The sequence below is a fragment of the Eublepharis macularius genome, chromosome 12, assembly GCF_028583425.1.
Source record: "Eublepharis macularius isolate TG4126 chromosome 12, MPM_Emac_v1.0, whole genome shotgun sequence".
NCBI classification, from domain to species: domain Eukaryota; kingdom Metazoa; phylum Chordata; class Lepidosauria; order Squamata; family Eublepharidae; genus Eublepharis; species Eublepharis macularius.
In genome coordinates, this window is record NC_072801.1 from 39,308,880 (window position 1) to 39,328,735 (window position 19,856).

Genomic DNA, 19,856 nt, shown 5'->3' on the forward strand with positions numbered 1-19,856 from the left:
ATAGATTGTGGAAAGCCAGGTGAACAGCAGCCTGCCAAACCTCATCAGGCAGGCTGTTCCATAAGGTGAGGGCCACAAAGGAGAATGCATGTGTAGGGACAGCTGTTGATTTTGCCCATTCGCAGAGTGGCACCTGCAGAACACCCAACTGAGCTAAGTGAAGCTGCCAAGGTGGATCATAGGGTGTTCCTGCAGATATGAGGGACCAAGGCCATCCAGAGCTTTTTATAGGATAGCCAAAACCTTGAATTGGGCCCAGTAAATGACAGTTAGCCAATGGAGTGACTGCAGAATGGGAGTAATGTGCATGCTATACCTAGTCCCTGATAATAACTGAGCAGCCACCATCTGCACCAGCTGGAGTCTTTGAGTTCGAGTTAATTTTTTTGCTTCTATATGCCTTAAGGCCTTTGTGATTGACATCTCTCTACTCAGCAGACCACCTGTTTACCCTCCTTTTAAGAAATAATTTAAAATGTATCTTTTGAATTTCCTTGTTGATGTTCTATTTTGATACCTTTGATTCTTATCCTTCGAGTAATTAATGTATAGGATTTATTTCAGGTGGGCTGGTCACATTTTTCTCCATTCCTCTGATTCTTTCTCGGCTCATGGTAATCGTCTAAACTATAAGCCTGCATTCAGGGACCTCTGCACATGGTTCACATAGAGTGCTTTGTATGTATTACACTTTTATCCTGCCCTTCCTCCAAAAAGCTGTGTGGTTCTCCTGTCTTCCGTTTTACCCTCAAAGCGACAACCCTGTGAGGTAGGTTAAGGCAAGAGAGAACAGCTGACCAAGATGACCCAGTAAGTTTCATGGCTCAGTAATGATGCCTATTTGGGTATCCACAAGCTTAATCCTCTCACCATACATTCTGACCACTGCACCATCTAGGATTGCCAACCTCCAGATGAGTACCAGTACAGAGAGAATCACGAGAGTCAATAGCCAATGAATATATTGTGACGTAATAACTAAACAATAAATCAATTTTCAAATATAAATGTCTTATTATTTGTAATAAATATTTGCTTATACACATGGACTGCCTTCAATGTATATCATTACACGCTAGCTTCCCACCACAATGGCTGTACAAAAAGTGTTAGTGCATACGTAAACATAAAGTCCTATGAACAATCATTAAAGTGCTAGTAAGGCAAGATTTGGCATATTCAGCAATAATTCAAAACATAAAGTTCACAGGAGAATGGCAAGTACAGAACAAAGGGTGTAGATGGAAGGACCATCTGACAGGCGGACCGGTTCACTTTCTTAATCCCATTTCCATTCTTTATCAAAGATGGTTGAAGAGCCGACGTCAATTTCAAGTTCTAGAAGCGAGCCATTCATGTATTGATAATACAGACATCAAGAGATGCTCCTAACGCAGTCCGTGTGTATAAGAAAATATAAGAAAATTGATTTATTGTTTAGTTACATCACGATATATTCTTTGGCTATTAATGTCCAGATGAGGCCTTGAGATGTACCAGAATTACAGCTGATCTCCAGACTACAGAGATCGGTTCCCCTGGAGAAAATGGCTGCTTTGGAGGGTGACTCTATGGGAGTATAAATTGTTGAGCTCCAGCCCCTCCCCAAACCCCACTCTCCCCAAGTTCCACCCCCAAATCTCCAGTTATTTCCCTGTCTGGAGCTGGTAACCCTAATTTAGATGTGTATCTCGTACTTGGATAACATTAGTTCAGTACAATATATCACAAAAGGAATGTATCTGGGTGCCAGCTGTATGTTAAAAGTTGCAACGCTGAACAGAAATGTTCCAGATCACAGGGTGTGGATTGGGTTGATAAAGTGTTTGACTTGAATTGGGGAGGCCTGGGTTCAAACCATTCAAAGAATGTCCAAACAGACCTCAGATCTTGAACTCCTCTATAATTATACAGTCACTTCCTTGAAATTTGGATCCCCCTCCCAACTCATTCATCTCATTTAGCCATTCCTCACTATTCTGACTTGCAAACTTTTATTTTTTGAACTGTACTATTCTTTCTTCCTTTTCATTTTCTCCTTGCCCATTTTCTCCTGACAGAGGCCCTGTGGCTTTAAAACTTCGACAAATGGGTAGGTATTCAACAGATGCAGCTTTATGCATGTGACCTGAAGAGACATACTATGGAAAGCTATTCCTGTTGAATTTCTGCCTGCCACTCAGCAGTTTTATTCTCTCCTAAAGCTCACATACAAGGCTTGATGTAATTGCCAGGAAAACCTTATGCTCTCCAGGGGACTGAAGAACATACCAAGTTTTTAAAGCCAGTGTGGTGTACTGGTTGGAGAATTGACTCGGACTGGGGAGACCGAGGTTCAAATCCCCACACAGCAGGGAACTAAATGGGTGATCTTTGGCTAGTCACTCTCTCTCAGCCTAACCTACCTCACAGTGCTGCTTTGAAGATCAAATGGAAGTAGGAAGAATCACATATACCTTCCTGAACTCAGAAGAAAGAAAGAAAGAAAGAAAGAAAGAAAGAAAGAAAGAAAGAAAGAAAGAAAGAAAGAAAGAAAGAAAGAAAGAAAGAAAGAAAGAAAGAAAGAAAGAAAGAAAGAAAGAAAATCAACTTTTTCATTCTGAATCATTGAAGCTCCGCTGAGACAACATTTCTTCTAGACATTTTGCCTGTGCTGTGTCTTTTACGCTACAACCCAACTACTTGTGAAGTGAGTCAGCTCTCAGGCTCCTGAACAATTAAGGAGACATGCTGAAACAAGCCCAGTGCTACACAGTGAGCATTGCTCCACTGTTATAACTTGCTCAAGGTCGGAAGAGCATCAGTGGCAAGGCCACAAAATGAAACTGTACTTGAAGTCTCCTATTGACTCAGCCAAATGTTTCAGCTCTTAAGCCATACTCCAACTCCAACCCGCTCTGATCTCTGCCGCAAGGCATTCCAGCTACCAAGGCTGCAGTTATGATGAAACGGAGCAGGGGGAAAGTATATTGAAGAAAAGCTGGTTAGAAGGAATGTTCTGCCTTGAGGCTGCTCTGGAGCGAGGGGACAAGATACAACTAGGGTTGCCAGCCTCCAGGTAGTGGCTGGAGATCTCCTGGAATTACAACTCATCTTCAGACCACAGAGATCAGTTCACCTGGAGAAAATAGCTACTTTGGGGGGTGGGCTCTATGGAATTATGCCATGCCAAGGTCCTTTTCCTCCCCAAACCCCACTTTCTCCAGGTTTTTCCAGGTTTCATCCCCCAGATCTCCTAGATACAGCAGAGACAAGCTGCCTTTGCTGTTAACCACCTTACAGGAGATCTCTCCAGTATGGCAGCATTTCTGAAAATGTAAAGTAGTGCACCTTCCAGAGGGCATATGGTACCTGAAAGCAGAAGTGTGAAGTTCCAGGGATCTTAATGAAAGTGGTTCCTGCTTTCCTCACAAGCCCAGGGTGGAATGGATTTTATATTCCACAGCACTGGATCCTCACTGAACTCTCAGGTGTATGCCACTAGGACCTGGAAACTTAATGGTTTTTAATTTCCCCAGTAGGTCTACAACAGGGCATTATTCTCCCAGCCTGTTGACAATCCTAGAGGGAAGACAGAGGCTACGTTTCCATCCATTCCTCACTCCTGTGAAAGGTAGGGTGCCTGCAGGGGAGAGCAATAAGCATTTTGCTTGTACTGTCAGGAAGGCAGGCATTGAGGGCAGGGTAGAGGTATAGGCAGTCCTCAGCAGATTCCTATCAATTTAAAATAATCTCCATTATCAATAGGATTAAAAACATATTCAGTAGTTCAGATACGAAGTTTTGACCTGTTATTGTCTCATATGCATATATTATTTTTCCCAGTATATTTGAATTGCACTGCAACTCCACCATATGTTGGGAGTCTGCTTTTACTTTAAAACATGTCCAGCCTACAAAATAAAATAAAAACTCCAACAGGAATCATTAGAATGATTACAATTTTTTTAATTGATTAGGAGTCAAATACAAAGAACACAATAATTTCGTGGCCCATAGTGAGCCAGAAATATCCTTGTGTAGCGCTGCCAACTGCCTGGAGAAAAAAATGTCCTCTCTCTGGATGTAATTTAGCAGGGGGTGTTATTTACCCTCATGACATGAAGAGCTTCAGTGGCCTATTTCCACACATTGAGCCACATGTTATCTAAAAGGAGAAGATATTTTTCTTCAGACCTGTTGCCAACCCTATCATTATATAACTTTTCACTCCATTCCTTTTTTAATGTCATTACCAAGATGTTCATTATTACAAACGAATATCTGACAAAGTTTAGATAACATATCTTTCAGGCTGTCAAAATTAGGTATAAGCAGTTCAAAAGTTTTCCCTAATTGCTCTTAATCTTTTACTCTTAAGATCAGAGAAAAGGATGCTGCTAAATTGCAGCTATTGAAACCAAGGAGAATAGACACCTAAATTTCATAGCCAAGTACTGGCGTCAGTCGTGTTGACCTTCCATCTCAGAATGTTTTGCTAAATCTTGGGGATGAGAAAAAATGGTTGAGCTTATTGGGCAAATTCAACAAGTCAGTCATAAGAAACAACTGGAGACATTCTTGTTGAGTTGGTAGTATTCCATTAACTACATGAAAAAAAATTACAATCTGGAGATTGATTTTTGAGATATTATTTATTTAGGACCTTTGTATGCCACCGTTCCATCCAACTTATGGTCCATAAGGCAGCAAAGAACCAAAACATTGTATCTATTTACTTAATTTATATCCCACATTTCTCCTCAATGGGGACCTAATAGGGTTGCCAGGTCCAGGTTGGGAAATTCCTGGAGATTTGGAGGTTGGAGCCTGGATACAGTGGGGTTTGGGGAGGGGCCTCAGAACAGTATAATACCATAGAGTCCTCTCTCCAAAGCAGCCATTTTCTCCAGGGGAACTGATCTCTGTCATCTGGAGATCAGTCTTAATTCCGGGAGACCTCCAGCCATCCCCTGGAGGCTGGCAACCCTAGGACCCAAAGCAGCTGCCAAGATCACCCAGCAAGCTTCCATGGCAGAGTGGGGATTCAAACCCAGGGCCTAGTCTGACACTCTAACCACTATACCACATCAACTCTCACAGTGGTGGTGGAAAATGCCTTCAAATAATAGCTGACTTATGGCAACCTCTGCTGGGGTCTTCAAGGCAAGAGATTAATAGAAGGGATTTGCAACTGCCGGCTTCTGTCACCCAGGTCTTCTTTGGAGGTCTCCCATCCAATTAATAACCCAAGCCGACCTTGCATAGCATCTGAGATCTGCCTGGGCTACAGATAAGTATATTTTAAAGATTTAAACAATTAAATGAGACAATTAAACCTAACCCGTAAACACACAAACAGGGAAGAGGGCTAATAAAAGTTAGTGAGGGAACACCAAACCAAACAAAAAAGTCTTCACCTGCTGGCAGAAGACAACAATAGAGGGAGATAGACAAATAGAGGGAGTTCCAGAGTTTTGGCACTGTGACTAAGGGCCAAGCTACACGTGACGAATGACATTTGAATGGCAAGTGTATTCCTCCCTGTTCACTTGCCCTCCATTTGCGCTCCACTTGATCCACGTGCCATTCAAGTGTCATTTGTCACTTGTAGCTTGGCCCTAAGTCCCTTTCGTGGGTTGCCATTCCAATGCCACTCATTCAACCTCAGATGTCAGGGCCATCCAAAGCAGAGCCTCTGAAGATGACCAGAGTGACCTGGGAGGCTCGTATGCAAGTAGGTGGTCCTTAAAGTATACTTGCCCCCGAACTGAAAAGGGCTTTAAAGGTCAAAGCCAACACTTTGAATTAGGCCAGGAAGCAAATTTGGAGGCAGATGACACAAACACAGGTCCTTATCAACATTACCAATTATGTGAATGTTCTTAGCTGGGCTGTATTTGCACTTGTTTTGTGTTTTACATTTTTTAAAAAAGACAAAGGCAGAGGTAGGGAAGAATATATATTCTATATTGTCTCCACTCTCTGTGATAAGTAGTATGCCTGCTTGGAAGAAAGAAAGGAAAACCTGCTACCATTAGACCTAAGTATGTGGCCACCAAGGGCGCAGACCTCAGAGAGGCGCAGAACCGATCAGAGGGGCATAGTTTTCAACAGATTAGTTTCTTTTTACAAAGCAACTAACAATTTATATTTTTATTTTAAAATAAATACTACAACAGTGCTATAGAATATAATTATAACATCTTAAGTTTTTCTCTACACCCCCTATCACTTGCAAAAGTCCCATTGGCTTCAGCCACTGTGGTCTACCTCTAAGTTGGCAAACAGGGCAGGAGTGGGGGAGAAAACATATTGAGCATCCCCCAACAGGGTAGGGGGAATGGTCCTCTCAACAGACAATCAGGTGTGATGAGTGTTTTCAATAAGTTTTGATAGATCCTGAGATTGTAAAGGAGCTTGGAATACTACCAAAATTCGAGTCAGAACAAGTTAGAAAAAGGAGAAGGAAACAGCAGTTTGAGTATGAGGCCCAAGAAGAGGCGCCACAAGATCCAAAGCAGAAATTCAGAGGAGGTTTCTGTTATGCTGTCTTAAACATGGCCATACAATCTGTTGAAGAGAGATTCCAACGGCTACAACAATGGCCAAATCCACACTTCCCTACCTTCCACTTTTCATGTGCATTAATCGCACTGGATTCTATCCCGCAATGTCCCAGTCTGTGTTCACATCCCTTCTCTTACTGCTGCTGCCTCATGCTATACTTTGTCCACATCCCTGGTAGAATCGCACAATACGGGGCGAGTTTAGATCCGATGTCGCCGATGACGACATCGCGTTCATTTTTTTTTCATTTTTTCATCAGATTTCTGCTATAGCGTTTTTTTGCTAAATTGCTATGGCGAGGCCACGCCCCTATGATGCCTGTGGTTAATGTTATTCTATGCCTTCTTCTTTGAAATCCATTGGACCATTCTTCTGGCGGGCTAATTTGAACTGATATTTAAGGTGGGGGTGATCCAAACTCTCCAAACGGGCAGACTAATTATTTGATGTTTGAATGTAATGTTGGAATGACGGATTTCCGCTATAACGGTAATTTCAAGTTTTTTTAAAAAAAATTTAAACAGCCGATATTTCCGACTGTTCGGCATCCTAAAAATGACACGGAAATGGAAATGACGCCACCCCTTGATGTCTCCACGGGGATTTTGGAGCACCCCGATTAAGATTTATGGCTGGGATTGTGCAACAATGCTGGGAAAGTCCCCTTTAAAAAGGGGGGGGGAAGCGCGGGCAGGCAGGCATGCTGCGGAGAGTGGAAAAGCTTGATTATTGCACAGCAAAGAGGGATGGTGTTCTGAAAAGGCTGCAAACACAGAAGTGGGGTGATTTGAAGGAGGCGGTCTCCTTGTGAAATGCTTCTATTTGTCCACATCCACGGTGAGAACTGCACAAGAGAAGCATTTGAACACATGACAAATTCGTCTGAGGCGCAACGCGAAAGACGAGAGAGAATGGCGGGATTGAGCTAAGAGAATGTGAACAGCCCTCTGAGAAGCGAATAATGGGCGGGGGGGAAGCAGAAAACTTTAGACGTGTGGATTCAGCCAATATAATTCCCTATTTGGCTTCCTGTAAGATACATACTGTATCAACAAAAAAATTATTGAAGACATACATAAGGCCTGCAGGAATTTGGAAAAATCGCTGATGAACTAGAGAAACAAAGATATTGATGCTGGAGATCTGTGCTGTGAACTTACAGCAATAGTTCGAAGTCTTCCAAAGTCTATGTCACCACAAGGAGAACTTTTCTTCATATTGCAACAAAAACTCCTGGATAGTGTGCCTAATGTTTCTGTTGCTCTAATAATCCTTCTCACACTTCCAGTGTCAGTGGCAAGTAGGGAATGCAGTTTCTCAAAGCTCAAACTTATAAAAATGTACATAACATTCAACAATGCTGCAAAAGAGACTAGTTGGTTTGGCAAATATATCAACTGAACATGCCCAAGTATCAGCACTTGACATGAAGAAATTGGTGATAAAATTTGCAAAGAAAAAGGCACGCAAAATGAGATTTTGATGTTCTTGAAATTGAAACATTCAACTATTATCTGTTATCCTTGTTTCTTGTTCAAAGCTATACCAATCATGATTAAGTATTCCTGTACAGAATTGTATATAGTTTATTACTTTGTTGTTCTTTGTAAACTCTGTTCACTGATTTTAAAATGTTAATAAAAATATTTTTTTTAAAAAAATTGAAACATTCAAGAAACTTAAATTTTAGCATCACATTTCATAGGATTCAAAACTAGTGCCAGAGCCTGTTGTGACATAATAAAATGGGCTCTAGCAGTGAGTGCTGAACGGAGCCGTCCTGTGCTGCAGCGGGCCACCAGGCTGGGCCACCCTGCACCACAGCAGGTGACTGAGCTGGGCAGCCCTGTGCCCCAATGGGCCAGGCGCCTCTAAGCTGCAGCAGGCCGATGGGCCAGGCAGCCCCTTGTCACAATGAGCCGGGCAGCCCTGCACTGCAGTGGGCTGGGCTGGGGCCGCCCTGCATCACAGTGAGCTGCTTCACACTGCAGCAGGCTGCTGGTCCGCTACAGGCCAGGTAGCCCCATGCCGCAGTGGACTTCTGGGCTGGGCCGCACCGGGCCCCGAGGTGGTGGGAAGGCCTGGTTCCATGGCAATGGGCCTTCCCACAGCCACACTGCACCTTTCTGAGCCTCTGGAGGCGGTGGGGAGGCAAACTGTTTTTCCCGACTCGCTTCTTATCCCCACATACTGCCCCTGCGCAGGAATAAGAAGTGAGTCGTTAGCAACATGGTTTCCTTTTATGTTTAAGGATGATTTGTGTGCTAAAACTGAGTTGTATTTGAGAAAGAAAATGAAAGATTGCTGTATTACTTCTCGCATTTTTTAAAAAAATTAGCAATTTCAAGTTTTGTGCCTTACATTTTTCCAACAATTCATCTGTTTTTAAAAAATTGGTTAGCGGTGGGGGGGGGGGGGCGCAAGTATTTATCATTGGCTAGGGCGTAAAAAAGCCTAGCACCAGCCCTGGCTGCCATTAACTTTACGGTGGATACGTTCCGCAGGCAAACATACCAAATTCCCTCCCTGAGTTAAACAAATGCTCAACTGCTTTAGCAACTGTGAGAGAGCTGTGGAGCGGATGTTCCTTTTCCTTGTGCGATGGGACACCATTTCAGCCTTGCATGTGCTTTTGCATCTGTGTAGTAGAAGGAAACCGCATTATATAAGTAACAGAAAATGCAGTGGAAGCAGGATAATATCTACAGCAAGCAGATACATATATTTTATTTTCCTTTATTTTTACCCCAACTTTCTTCTCAATGAGGACCAAAGCAGCTTACATCATTCTCCTCTCCATTTTATTCTCTCAACAACCCTGTGAGGTAGGTTAGGCTGAGAGTGTGCAACTAGACCAAGGTCACTCGGCAAGCATTTGTTTGTTTCTATGCCTATATGTTTTGGTATTTATATATACATGGGCAGCCCAATCCTAAGAAGGGCACGGAAAGTGAACAGGAACCGAACTAAGGCTTGCGAGGGCGCATCTAGCCCGTACGCCCGCGTAAGTGGCCTTCCGCCCGCGCTGGGACGTGGCGCTGGCCCGCCGGCGGGCCAGCACCGGTGCAAGCCACAGGCGCCCGGGCGGCGGCGCAGAAGTGGCGTAGAGCCCTACGCCGACGCAGGGGGGGGCGGGGAGCAAGGCGGGGTCAGAGTTAGTCCGCTCCCTAAGCTCCTCCAGAAGCGGGAACGCCCACAGCGGCGCAAAAAAGCTACGCCACGGAAAAAGAAGGCGTAGCCCATAGGCGTCCATGGAACGGCGAAAAATCAGCCCCCTCTGTGAGCGCCTCGCCCCGCCCCTATGGCCCGAAGGAGCATAGGATGAGAACTATCCCGGGGACCAATCAGCGTGCGCGCCCGGCGTGGACGAGCCCCCCTCTCTGCACCCAATCACCTGCGACCGCGCCCTACAAAACATCCGGCCAGCGCCGCCCAAACCCCCAGGTAAGTGAGCACTCGGCCGGAGGCTCTGCCCGTCTGCTGAGTGGCATTGCCCCTTTGAAAACCGAAACGGGCTGAGGGCATTCACATTGGCAGGCGCAGAATGCACTCCGGGGACTTTGCGAAAAACTGGGGGAACTTCGCATAAAGGGGAAGAGGTGCAAATGTCTGCCTAACTCTCTTTCTACCGTGATAGAAAGAATGACTCCACAGCTAACTGATGCATGCTAGTTGCTTCTAACTAAGCACAAACAAACTAACCCTTCCGTGGCAGAAGGGAATGACACTTTGCAAATTAACCGCATGCTCTCCCGTTTCCTTGCAGGTGCCCTGACTCTGGCGCTCCCACCTGGTGATGACCGACGGAGCGCTGACAGGTAAGGAGGAGGTGGGGGGGCATTCCGCAAATTAGTGCAAACCGCCCATTCACCTGAACCCACCCGCTCACTTGCCGCTTTGGGTGAGGCCCAGCAGGGGTGGGGGGCAACCATGGCCGCCCCTGGCTGCCTCAGAGGCAGGCGCCTCGAAAACCACATGTGGCCAGGTGTTTGTTGTGACCAGCTCATTCTCTCCCTTAAAGGTAAAGGCTTGCCAAGGCCGAGTGCATCCTCACCAGACCGTCATGCATCAGCTGCTGCCCTCGACCATGTGCAACCCCCCCCCGGATGGCGGAGTGTGGGGCTTGCCTTGCCAGTGGAATGAGGCAAAGCCCACACGTGTCTTTTTCCCCCACAGGCACGTCCAGGGCATGGCTGCTCCCCCGCGCCCCGCCCTCCCCAAACATCTCTGACGGACGGTTGGCTGCAGCCCAGGAAGCACCGTCGCGCCGCGGCCTGCATCCCAGCCCCGCCCCTCCGAGCGGGAAGGAGGGCTGTGTGGAATGCTCCGGCTCCCTCGCCAGCCTAAACGCAAGCCCGCTCTTTCCAGTGCAATAAAACGAGATGTACAACAACTGTTTTCTGTGTCTGCGAGTCTGACTTCGTCCTCCGCCCCTCCCCCAACACTCCCGTCACATCTCCCCACCTGCACATTGCCACAAATGTATCCGACACACCCCGTCTTGCCTCCCCGCCCCCTCCCTCCCTCCTCCCCCCCTCCTCCTCTGTATTTGACCAGTGTCTGTACCACCCATCTGCCGAAGAGAACTTGATTCTCAGAAGCCTGTGCCACAATAAAATTGGATAGTTGTAAAGGTGCTACGGGACCCTTTTTGAATTCGCTACCACAGGCTAACACGGCTAACCCCCCTGTATCTATGGCCAGGTAGAGGGTTGGGGCGGGGCATGTGAGCGGGGATCCCCGGTGGGGAGAGTAGCTGGCACACGATAAGCCAGGGAGAGGGTGGTGCGAGCTGCAGCTGCAAGGGGGCGGGAGATGGCAGGGCAAACGGTCCGCTCGCGGGAACCCTAGCCCCCACCAATGGAGAATCCAGGGTGGTGGCAGGCGGATGCCATATCCCGGGCAGGAGGTCTCGCGCGCCTGGGGAGGGTCGCCCCCATCGCAGCCGCAGCCCCAGCAACACAGTCCCATGAGCGGCCGCCTCCCAGAGTGGGTCCAGCCCCTCGGGCGTCTGCAGCAGCCCCATTGGTCATTCCAACACCTTCCACCCCAGGGCGTCCTGCCTCGCATCCAATCCTGTGGAGCAGTTGCCAGCCTCCCACGCCAACAGGCCATGGTTGTTGGGAGGGGTGGGGTGTGCCTCTCAAGTCCGTGCCGAAGCCCTGCTTGGGCAGCTCGTCGCCATCCTCGACCCTCCGGCCCCACCCGCTGCAGCAGCTCCACCCGCCCCAGAGGCACCCCTCCCTCGGGCCCAGTTGCGTGCGAGAGGCTGGGCCCGTGGACGGCCAAGGGGGTCCGGCCGCCGGCCTCGCCGGTGACCGCCGCTGCCACCTTGGGGGTGGGGTGGGGTGTTTTGCTGCACAGGCGGCTCTCCTACACGCCTCCCCTTCCTCACGTCTGCTGGGGGAGGTGGGATGATATAATAATAAAGGCTGATTTCTGTGCAATGGGTGTCTGTGTTCTTTGCCTTGGGATGGGGACGAGGGGGCAGGCCCGCTGTGTCTGCCTCTTGGTGGCGGCCTCAGGCCAGCCCTCCCCTTCGGCACCACTTGGGGGCTGTCCCCTGCTGCCAGAGACTGGCTGCTGCCCTGGATTCCTCATGGCAGGGCGCCTGCCAGTCCCATGCCAACCTCTCTGGACGCGGCCGCCAGGGACTTGGTGCTACATTGGGCAAACGGGGGAAAGGCTTCTCAGACTACGCCCACCCCTCTCCTTCCCGACTGCGAGCCCCGCCCGACACACGAGCCGAGGCAGTCTGCCAGCATGGGCGCGGTTTGCCTGCTGCTCTGGGGCCTGGCCGGGATCGCGTGCTGCCCATAGGCTGCGCCTTTCCTGGCCCCTCCCCCTGACGCTTGTCAGGAACAGCGCCCTTTGGCTGCGCCTGGCGGCGGCCGTGGATCAGACCCGCCCACAACACTTTCTGGTTCTCCAAAATTGCATCTCTGCGCCGCTGCGGGCGCCGCTGCGGCCACACTTTGCTGGCACAGGATCCGGCCCGGCGGCGCTGCCACACCACCAGTGCAGCCGCGTCGGCGTTGGGGCCGGCCATAGGATTGCGCTGTTAAAATGTTAAAGGTGGCATAAAATAAATCAATAATGCATACTATACACAGTGGTCTAGTCTACAGTCTCATTCTTTATAAAAAGCAGCTTCCTGAATCATTCTGTACAGCCTTGTTACCTTTATATAGAAATGTCCTCCTGAACAATTCTGTTTTACATCATTTGTGGAAAGCCAGATGCATGGGAGCCATCCTGACCTCCTCAGACAGGCCATTCCACAAGGTGGGGACCGTCACAAACAGTGCTCATGAACGGGCAGTTGTTCACCTTACCTATTTGTAAGGGGGCACCTCCAGAAGGCCCTGCTTGGACAAACTAAGCTATTGTGGTAGAGGTCAGAGAGATGCTATTCCAATTCCTCCTCTAATGTTATTGCTGGATAACAACCAACATTCACAGATCCTTGCATGCAGAAGCAAGCTATCTGCACACATGGACAATGTGACATCACGAAATCTCTGCGCATTCACTTGCGGAAGAGATAAACCACTGAATCCTGAACATTTGTACCTTGTGAAAGAGGGCCCAAATCCAATTTGAGAACCTCCAAGGCTCAGGGCTTTTCCTTCCCTTCATTGGGCTTCAGTCAAGATCACGATTTAGAGCCAAAAACTGTTTTCAGTACCATGTGATGTAATAATAAAATGGATGGTACCTTGGAACACACTCAGAATACTTTCCCTGAGCAATCACAGCAGGCCTACATAACTCAAGGAGATAGCATTGCACTGCAGACCACATCCAGTCTAATAGGGCTGCCAACTCTGTTTGGGGAAATTCCTGGAGATTTGGGGGCCGTGCCTGGAGACGGCAGAATTTGAGGACGGAAGGGAGCTCAGCAGGGCTGTTATGTCATACACTACACCCACCAAAGCTGTCATTTCCTCCAGGGCAAAAGATCTCTGTAATCTGGGGATAATTTGTAACTCTGGGACAACTTCAGTCCTCACCTGGAATGTAGAAACCTAACTCTACAGCTGCCAGGAAGGCCATCCCCGACCTTGACTACAAGCAGAGAGCAAGGCCCCTATAGAAAGAGTGCTATGCTTTACTCCTTCAGATATCTCATGGACCAAGCTGCAGAGAAAGGCAGAAGCAGCCAACCATCAGTGCAAGAAAACTCCTGGCTGAATCCAAAAATGCTGATCCGTCTAATTTTGCAGGAACTCCATCTCTGCCACTATCCTCAGTTTAATTTGGTCACAGCAGCACCAGCTTCCTCCCTCTCTCAAGGAATGTCTAACTTATTCTTCCCTGTGCAGCAAGGAAGAGAATATGGGCAACGCCACGGCCTCCAGTGTGATGAACCTGCAAGCTTGCAGTCCCACAGGAGATGATTCAGTGGCAGTCAGCACTTCCCCTCATTTGCACAAATTAACCAGGTTTGCGTACCTTAACAAAACAAGCACCTGACCCCCTAAAGCCATGGTGGAAAGAGTTAATCCATCCTCCTGCTTGAATCTATAGAGACTGACTGAGTCACATTCCTCTGTGGAATAGCTTATAGACAATCTGGGGCAAGGTTGACCAACAGCACTTTGCTCAAGGCTTGTTTATATGCTTTGCACGCCATGAAAAACAAAAAAAACAGGTTTAAGCAGATTTTCTCTGGTTCTAACTGGGGGCCTTAAACTGCTGTTTCTCTGCATTACTATATTGTACAGGTCAGACAAGTAGTTGCCCCAGGACCAAAACCAGCTCAACTGACCCAGTGACCATAGGATGCTGGGTATGAAGTTGCAGCAGGGACCCTCATGGGAGACCTCAAAAGAGAGGGTTGAAAGCCAGGAGAGTTGACAATAGCCTTAAGAACAGAGCAGTGATTCCTAATATGGTGCCCATAGATGCTATAGGTCCTGTTAATTGTTTCCTGAGGCTCACTTCCCCCGTCAAAGTGCCAAACCAATCCTTGCTTCAGAAGAGCCCAGGACCTGATCTTGTCTCCTTGCTCACACAAACTGCATGCATGCTCCCAAAGATGCATGATACCATCATGTCCAGGAAGTGAGATCATCACTCCAGCAATGCGAGTGCTCCTGTGCTTTGTGCGGGGCTAATGCTGGCCCTCTTGGGACCAAAACTGGCTCCAGCAAAGCACAGGAACACGTCGGCAGCTGGTGTGACAACATCACTTCAGGAAATGACATTGTCGTGCCCTGCCAGGAGTGTGCCTGGTGCACGCTTTCCTGGGTTTTCTGCCAGTGGCGGGCAATCGCCAGGGGGTTTGCCACCTCCTACTGATCACCAGTGATTAGTGGTCAACCATGCAAACCCCAGGGAGATTGCCCACCACCAGCGGGCAACTGGTAAGCTGCCAGGAGGCATTACCTTTGTATCTGCAGGAAGCACTCGTATGGAAATGGCTGCCTTCATCACAGGAAGACAGTTGGCTTGGAACATCCCAACATGATTGGCCCCAACCCCCATGAAAGCCATTTTGTAGTTGGCTATACCTTCCCCAACTCATGGAAGCCATTTCATGAGGCCACCTAGAAATGTTCTCCAAAGTTCTAAAAATGCTCACAGCCACAATAAGATCCCCGCCCCTCCGCCAAAGAACACAGCATACATGAAGCCCCAGGACCACTGGAAGGGGATATGAAGCAGAAGCAAGCACGGAGTTCACAGCAGGAAAGACCTAGCATGGCCTAGCAATCAGCAGATGGAGGGAGGCAGGAACTTACCAGGTAAGGTGCTATTGCTGTCACTGTACAATGACAACTTCCACCACAAGCCAGAAGTGACAGTGTCATGCCAGGGGTGACACTTTAGAACTCGGACAAACCCAGACTTTGGGGGCAAAAATGCTATGCTTTTGGCAGATGCTAAAGCATCACCCCTGGCGTGACACTGTTGCTTCCAGGTTGCACCTGAAGGCGTATCATCACTCAGGGACAATGATTGTGCCCTCTCAGCTGGCCTGCTTCCACCCACCAATCAGCTGCACACTGGCAGTTTGTCCTCCAAAAGCAGACAAATGAGAACCCTAGGACATCTCCCCCCCCACTAGCATTATTATTAAATTGGCACCAAAAGCATATTAGATATAGAAAGAACCAGAACATTACTGAGTCAGAGTGGAAGTTCGTTTGCAGTCTCCTCCTCAATTTCCATGACAGGCAGAAACTCGGCAGACATTTCCTCCCTGCATGAGGACGACACAGTAACGTGAGACTGGAGACACCTTGAAGGCTCACAAAATTTATCCTCCCATAAGCTTTTGAGTCCAAAGCTGCTGTCATTAGGTGCGTGACAGAAAATGCTTCACTTGTTGAATTTCAGCCTGCTCTGCAGCCATTCTGCTGGACGGAGCAAAATGGCTGCATTCTGCCTGCTCTGCTGGATAGAAAGCAGTATCCTTACATGGGTCCCTTTTGCTGGCCAGCTGGACCTCACTATGTACAGAAGCTAAAATGCAGACATCCATTTGAGGAATCGAATAGGCGACAGCTTAAAGCGTGTGACATGCGCGAAGGCATCTGCTGACTACTAGATCATAGCCTGGCAGCTACTACATAAAATGCATTTTATTCGGTCACTGTCACATACACCAGAGCAAGGTTAACAACAAAAAAAGACATGTGCCTCTGGTCATATACAAAAAGCATTCCACTCGCAAGGGAATGAAATGCATTCAGACCACTTAAACGCTCCGGGGTCTGGCGCTTCGAACACTTGGCCATTTTAATCGCTTGCAACGCTCTGTAATGTGAAAACCGAACCTCCCTCCCTCCGCTAAAACAATCCCTCACGCATGCGCCACAACGGAACAAACAAGTCTCCCCAGTTCAAGCGCATGCGCAGCTGCTCATTTCCCTTTCCCCAAACGGGTGCGTTTCCCATGACCCATCCAAGCTTTGCATCACGAACTGCGCAAGCACCCTCTGGTGCTGCAGAGGGAGGCGCAGCACAACCAACAAATAGAGAGACACGAAGATAAGAAGAGACACGCCGTTGCTTTCCCAGCCTCCCATTTCTTTACAGCGAATCCCCTTCCTCAGCCCCTGGCGCCTGTTGACGTCACAAGGACAGCCTTGTTTTGCCTGCATCAAAAAGAACGCAAGCGCAACGGCCACCTTGAAACGGGGGTTAGGGCGGGCGGAGCCTTAGGGACGCACAGCCGCAACCCTTTCGCCCCGCCCCCTCCCACCACCGTCCTGCCCTCCCCCTTGTCCTAGCCAATTGCTTCTCTTGCCTCCCGGTGCGCGTTGACGTCATAAAGGCGGACCGGCTATATAAACCGTCGGCCATTTAATCCCGCCTTTCCTGCCGTCTTTTCCTTTTTTTGGTGTTCCCCCCTCAGAGGCTGAAGAGCTCCTTCGCCGTCGCCCTCTCCCGCCGCTGACTACTGCCGTCGCCCCTGCTGCCGCCTCCGCCACAGGAAAAAGGGAAGCGAAGCGCGTCGTATGTCCGCTATCCAGAACCTCCACTCCTTCGGTGAGGAGGGCGGCCGGGGGGCGCCTCCGAAAAGGCGCGAGGGAGGGCGAAGGATCGTGAGGGGGAAAGGGAGGGGCTAAGGAGGGCGGCGGCCTTCGAATGTCCAGGGAGGGGCGGGGCTTGGTTGGGCAGGCGGGGGGCTTCGAATTCTGGGGCGGGGCCAGTGGTGCGGTTTGGGCGGGGCCTTCTTTCCAACAGGAGACTGGTTTCCCTAAAGGAAGGGGGGGGGCTGTGGCTAGTCGGAATCTTCCAAAAGGCGGGGAGGGGGCGGCAAGGGAGTCCCAGTTCAGGGTGGCAGAAGAGTAGTGGGCTCGGGTGCAGGAGGTGGAAATGCCCCTGCGGGTACAGCAGAGAGAGGCCTGTGAATGTGTGGAAGGGAAAGGACGGCACGGAAGCGATGCAGGAATATGGGGGTGGGAGGGAAGTGGTTGTGGAGCGATGTGATGGCAGGACGTTGAGAGAGGGGCGTAGGAACTCGAAGGACAAAGCCTGGCTTCCAGGCCAGAAACGGAGCTGTATGTCACTGGAAAAGGCGATGTTCAGCAGGCAAGCAGGGGCATTGATAAAGTAGCCCCTGTTGCCTTTCCCCCTGTTCTTCTCCCCCCCCCCACACCGCTTTTTCTTCCTCGCCGCCGCCGCCGCTGCCGCTTTTTCTTCCTCGCCCCCTCTTTCGGTGACGCAGTTGCTAATTCCTGGTTGTTGCGTCAGCCCGAGAACAGGAGGGGCGGCTCCTGGTGATCACGTGGGCGGCTGGGGAAATGGTGGTTTGTGCCTGGCGAGGAAGGAGAGCTGGACGGAACTCTAGGACTTGGTTAAATGTATTGGAGGCGTCTGCAAGGTGGTAGATTTAAAATGGCAAAAGCCTTCCTATAAAGGCCCTGTGAAAGTTTCATTGGAAAGTTGGCTTATGTATTCCTCTCCAGTATGAGGAGTGATGTTGGAAGGATAAGCTTTGCTCACTGTTCCACCAGCAGGGGATTTCTGGTGCTGTAAGATACAGCTAGTTTGGCGCTGAGTTGTATACTTAAAATATTATTCTTTGCTTTTACCAGACCCCTTTGCTGATGCAAGTAAGGGTGATGACTTACTTCCTGCTGGGACTGAGGACTACATCCATATAAGGATCCAGCAGAGGAACGGCAGAAAAACTCTCACCACCGTCCAAGGCATTGCCGATGATTATGATAAAAAGAAACTGGTGAAGGCCTTCAAGAAGGTGAGTAGAATCAAGAAGGGCAATGGGCTTGCAACTTTACCTAAGGAGGGCTAAAGCTGGCTTGGAGAATAACTAGTGGTCTGTCAGAAACCTGTGTCTGCCTTGGAGATTTGTGACGAGTACATTTCAGTAAAAGCAGCTAACCAGTCTTATATTCAGATGCATGCAGTTTCCCAGATCTGATGAGTTTGTATCCTTTTTGTTCTTGTAGAAGTTTGCCTGTAATGGTACTGTGATTGAGCACCCAGAGTATGGAGAAGTGATTCAGCTTCAGGGGGACCAGCGTAAGAACATCTGTCAGTTCCTCATTGAGGTAAGGAGCCCTTTCAGTCTGCAGCTTCTTGGATCAGTGCAGTTTTCTTTACATTTGAATAAGGAGGGGTGGTTGTCAAATTAAGGCAACTAAATTGAAAATCTCTTGCATCCTTGCAGGGTCAGAGGTAGGATGGTTTGGTTGCCATTGGTGATGGTTGCTAGAACTCGTAGCATGTTTGCCTGTTTGTGTTCTTGGATTTGTTTAGTGAAAACTCATTTTGCATCTTTCTTTCTACAGATCGGACTGGCTAAAGATGACCAGCTGAAGGTCCATGGGTTTTAAGTGTCAGTGGGTCATTGAAGTCTCAAGGGAGAAGGCTTCCCTGCAATGAGAAACCTTGTTTCCCACATGACCAGTTTAAAAACAAGCCATCTTACATAATGTAATCGCATCAGGTTTCCTTTTTAGTCCGGACTAGTGTAACTCAGCAATGTAATAAACTGACAAGAGCCCATGTTGTCTTGCTGTCCCTCATTTAAACCCGGCCCCCATTGTGGTGATGTCAAGCCAGAAGCTTATTCTACGTGAGAAGGTCCTAGTAAGACAATGGATGTTTCAGCTGTGTCTCAGAAACTGCCTCAATCATATTGGACCCCACCTTATTTCATAGAAACTGAGGCTAATATCTAAAGATTCCTGTCATTGTCTTTGAACTGTGACATTAAATGGCAGAGGCCTGGGTCTGAATTACCATCTTATAACTGAAGAAGTCATGGGAGGGATGCAGAAACTAAAACCCTTTTGTGCCAAGACGGGCACTGAGGTGACCAAACCCAAAGACACAGGAGTTAGCAGACTTGGGATCTGTGGCTTGGAGTTAAGATGAGGGAGATGTTTTAAACTAGCATGTCATCACGGAGTGCCACTTTAGCAACTAACAGTGCTGTGAAGCAACAGTTCTTGGTTTGAATCCTGATGTTCTGTGTAATGTATTTAAACACTTATTTAAATAAAAATGGTTTTCAGAAACATTTGCCTTGTGTTTTCAGCCCCTTCTTTGAAGGGATACTTGTAGATTTATAATTCTTTGTTCAACTCCAGTAACAATTCATGGGGAAGTGGTTCTCCCAGCTTTTTTACTAAATGTCTAAACAATGGTCGTTTTGGAGAAGGCAGCATGGTTACCAGTGATAAAAGTTACCGTCATTCTGCAAGCAAAACTTTTCAGTTCGCATACAAAACTTCTATTTCCCCTGTGTCAGATTCTTGGTGTACTGGATATATCTTTTTAAATAAGTGGCTATATAGAAGGAGATGAATAAGAATCAGCAGCAC

At 48.3% G+C, this 19,856-nt stretch overlaps 1 protein-coding gene across 1 annotated transcript; it reads left to right on the forward strand.

The window, feature by feature from the left end:
• The first annotated feature begins 16,864 nt into the window (after positions 1-16,864).
• EIF1 (eukaryotic translation initiation factor 1) lies at positions 16,865-19,552 on the forward strand. Its single transcript, XM_054995444.1, has 4 exons — positions 16,865-17,049; positions 18,102-18,265; positions 18,477-18,578; positions 18,819-19,552. Exons 1-4 carry the CDS (start codon positions 17,019-17,021, stop codon positions 18,861-18,863), a joined length of 342 nt encoding a protein of 113 aa, XP_054851419.1. The 5' UTR covers positions 16,865-17,018; the 3' UTR covers positions 18,864-19,552.
• The last annotated feature ends 304 nt before the right edge of the window (positions 19,553-19,856 follow it).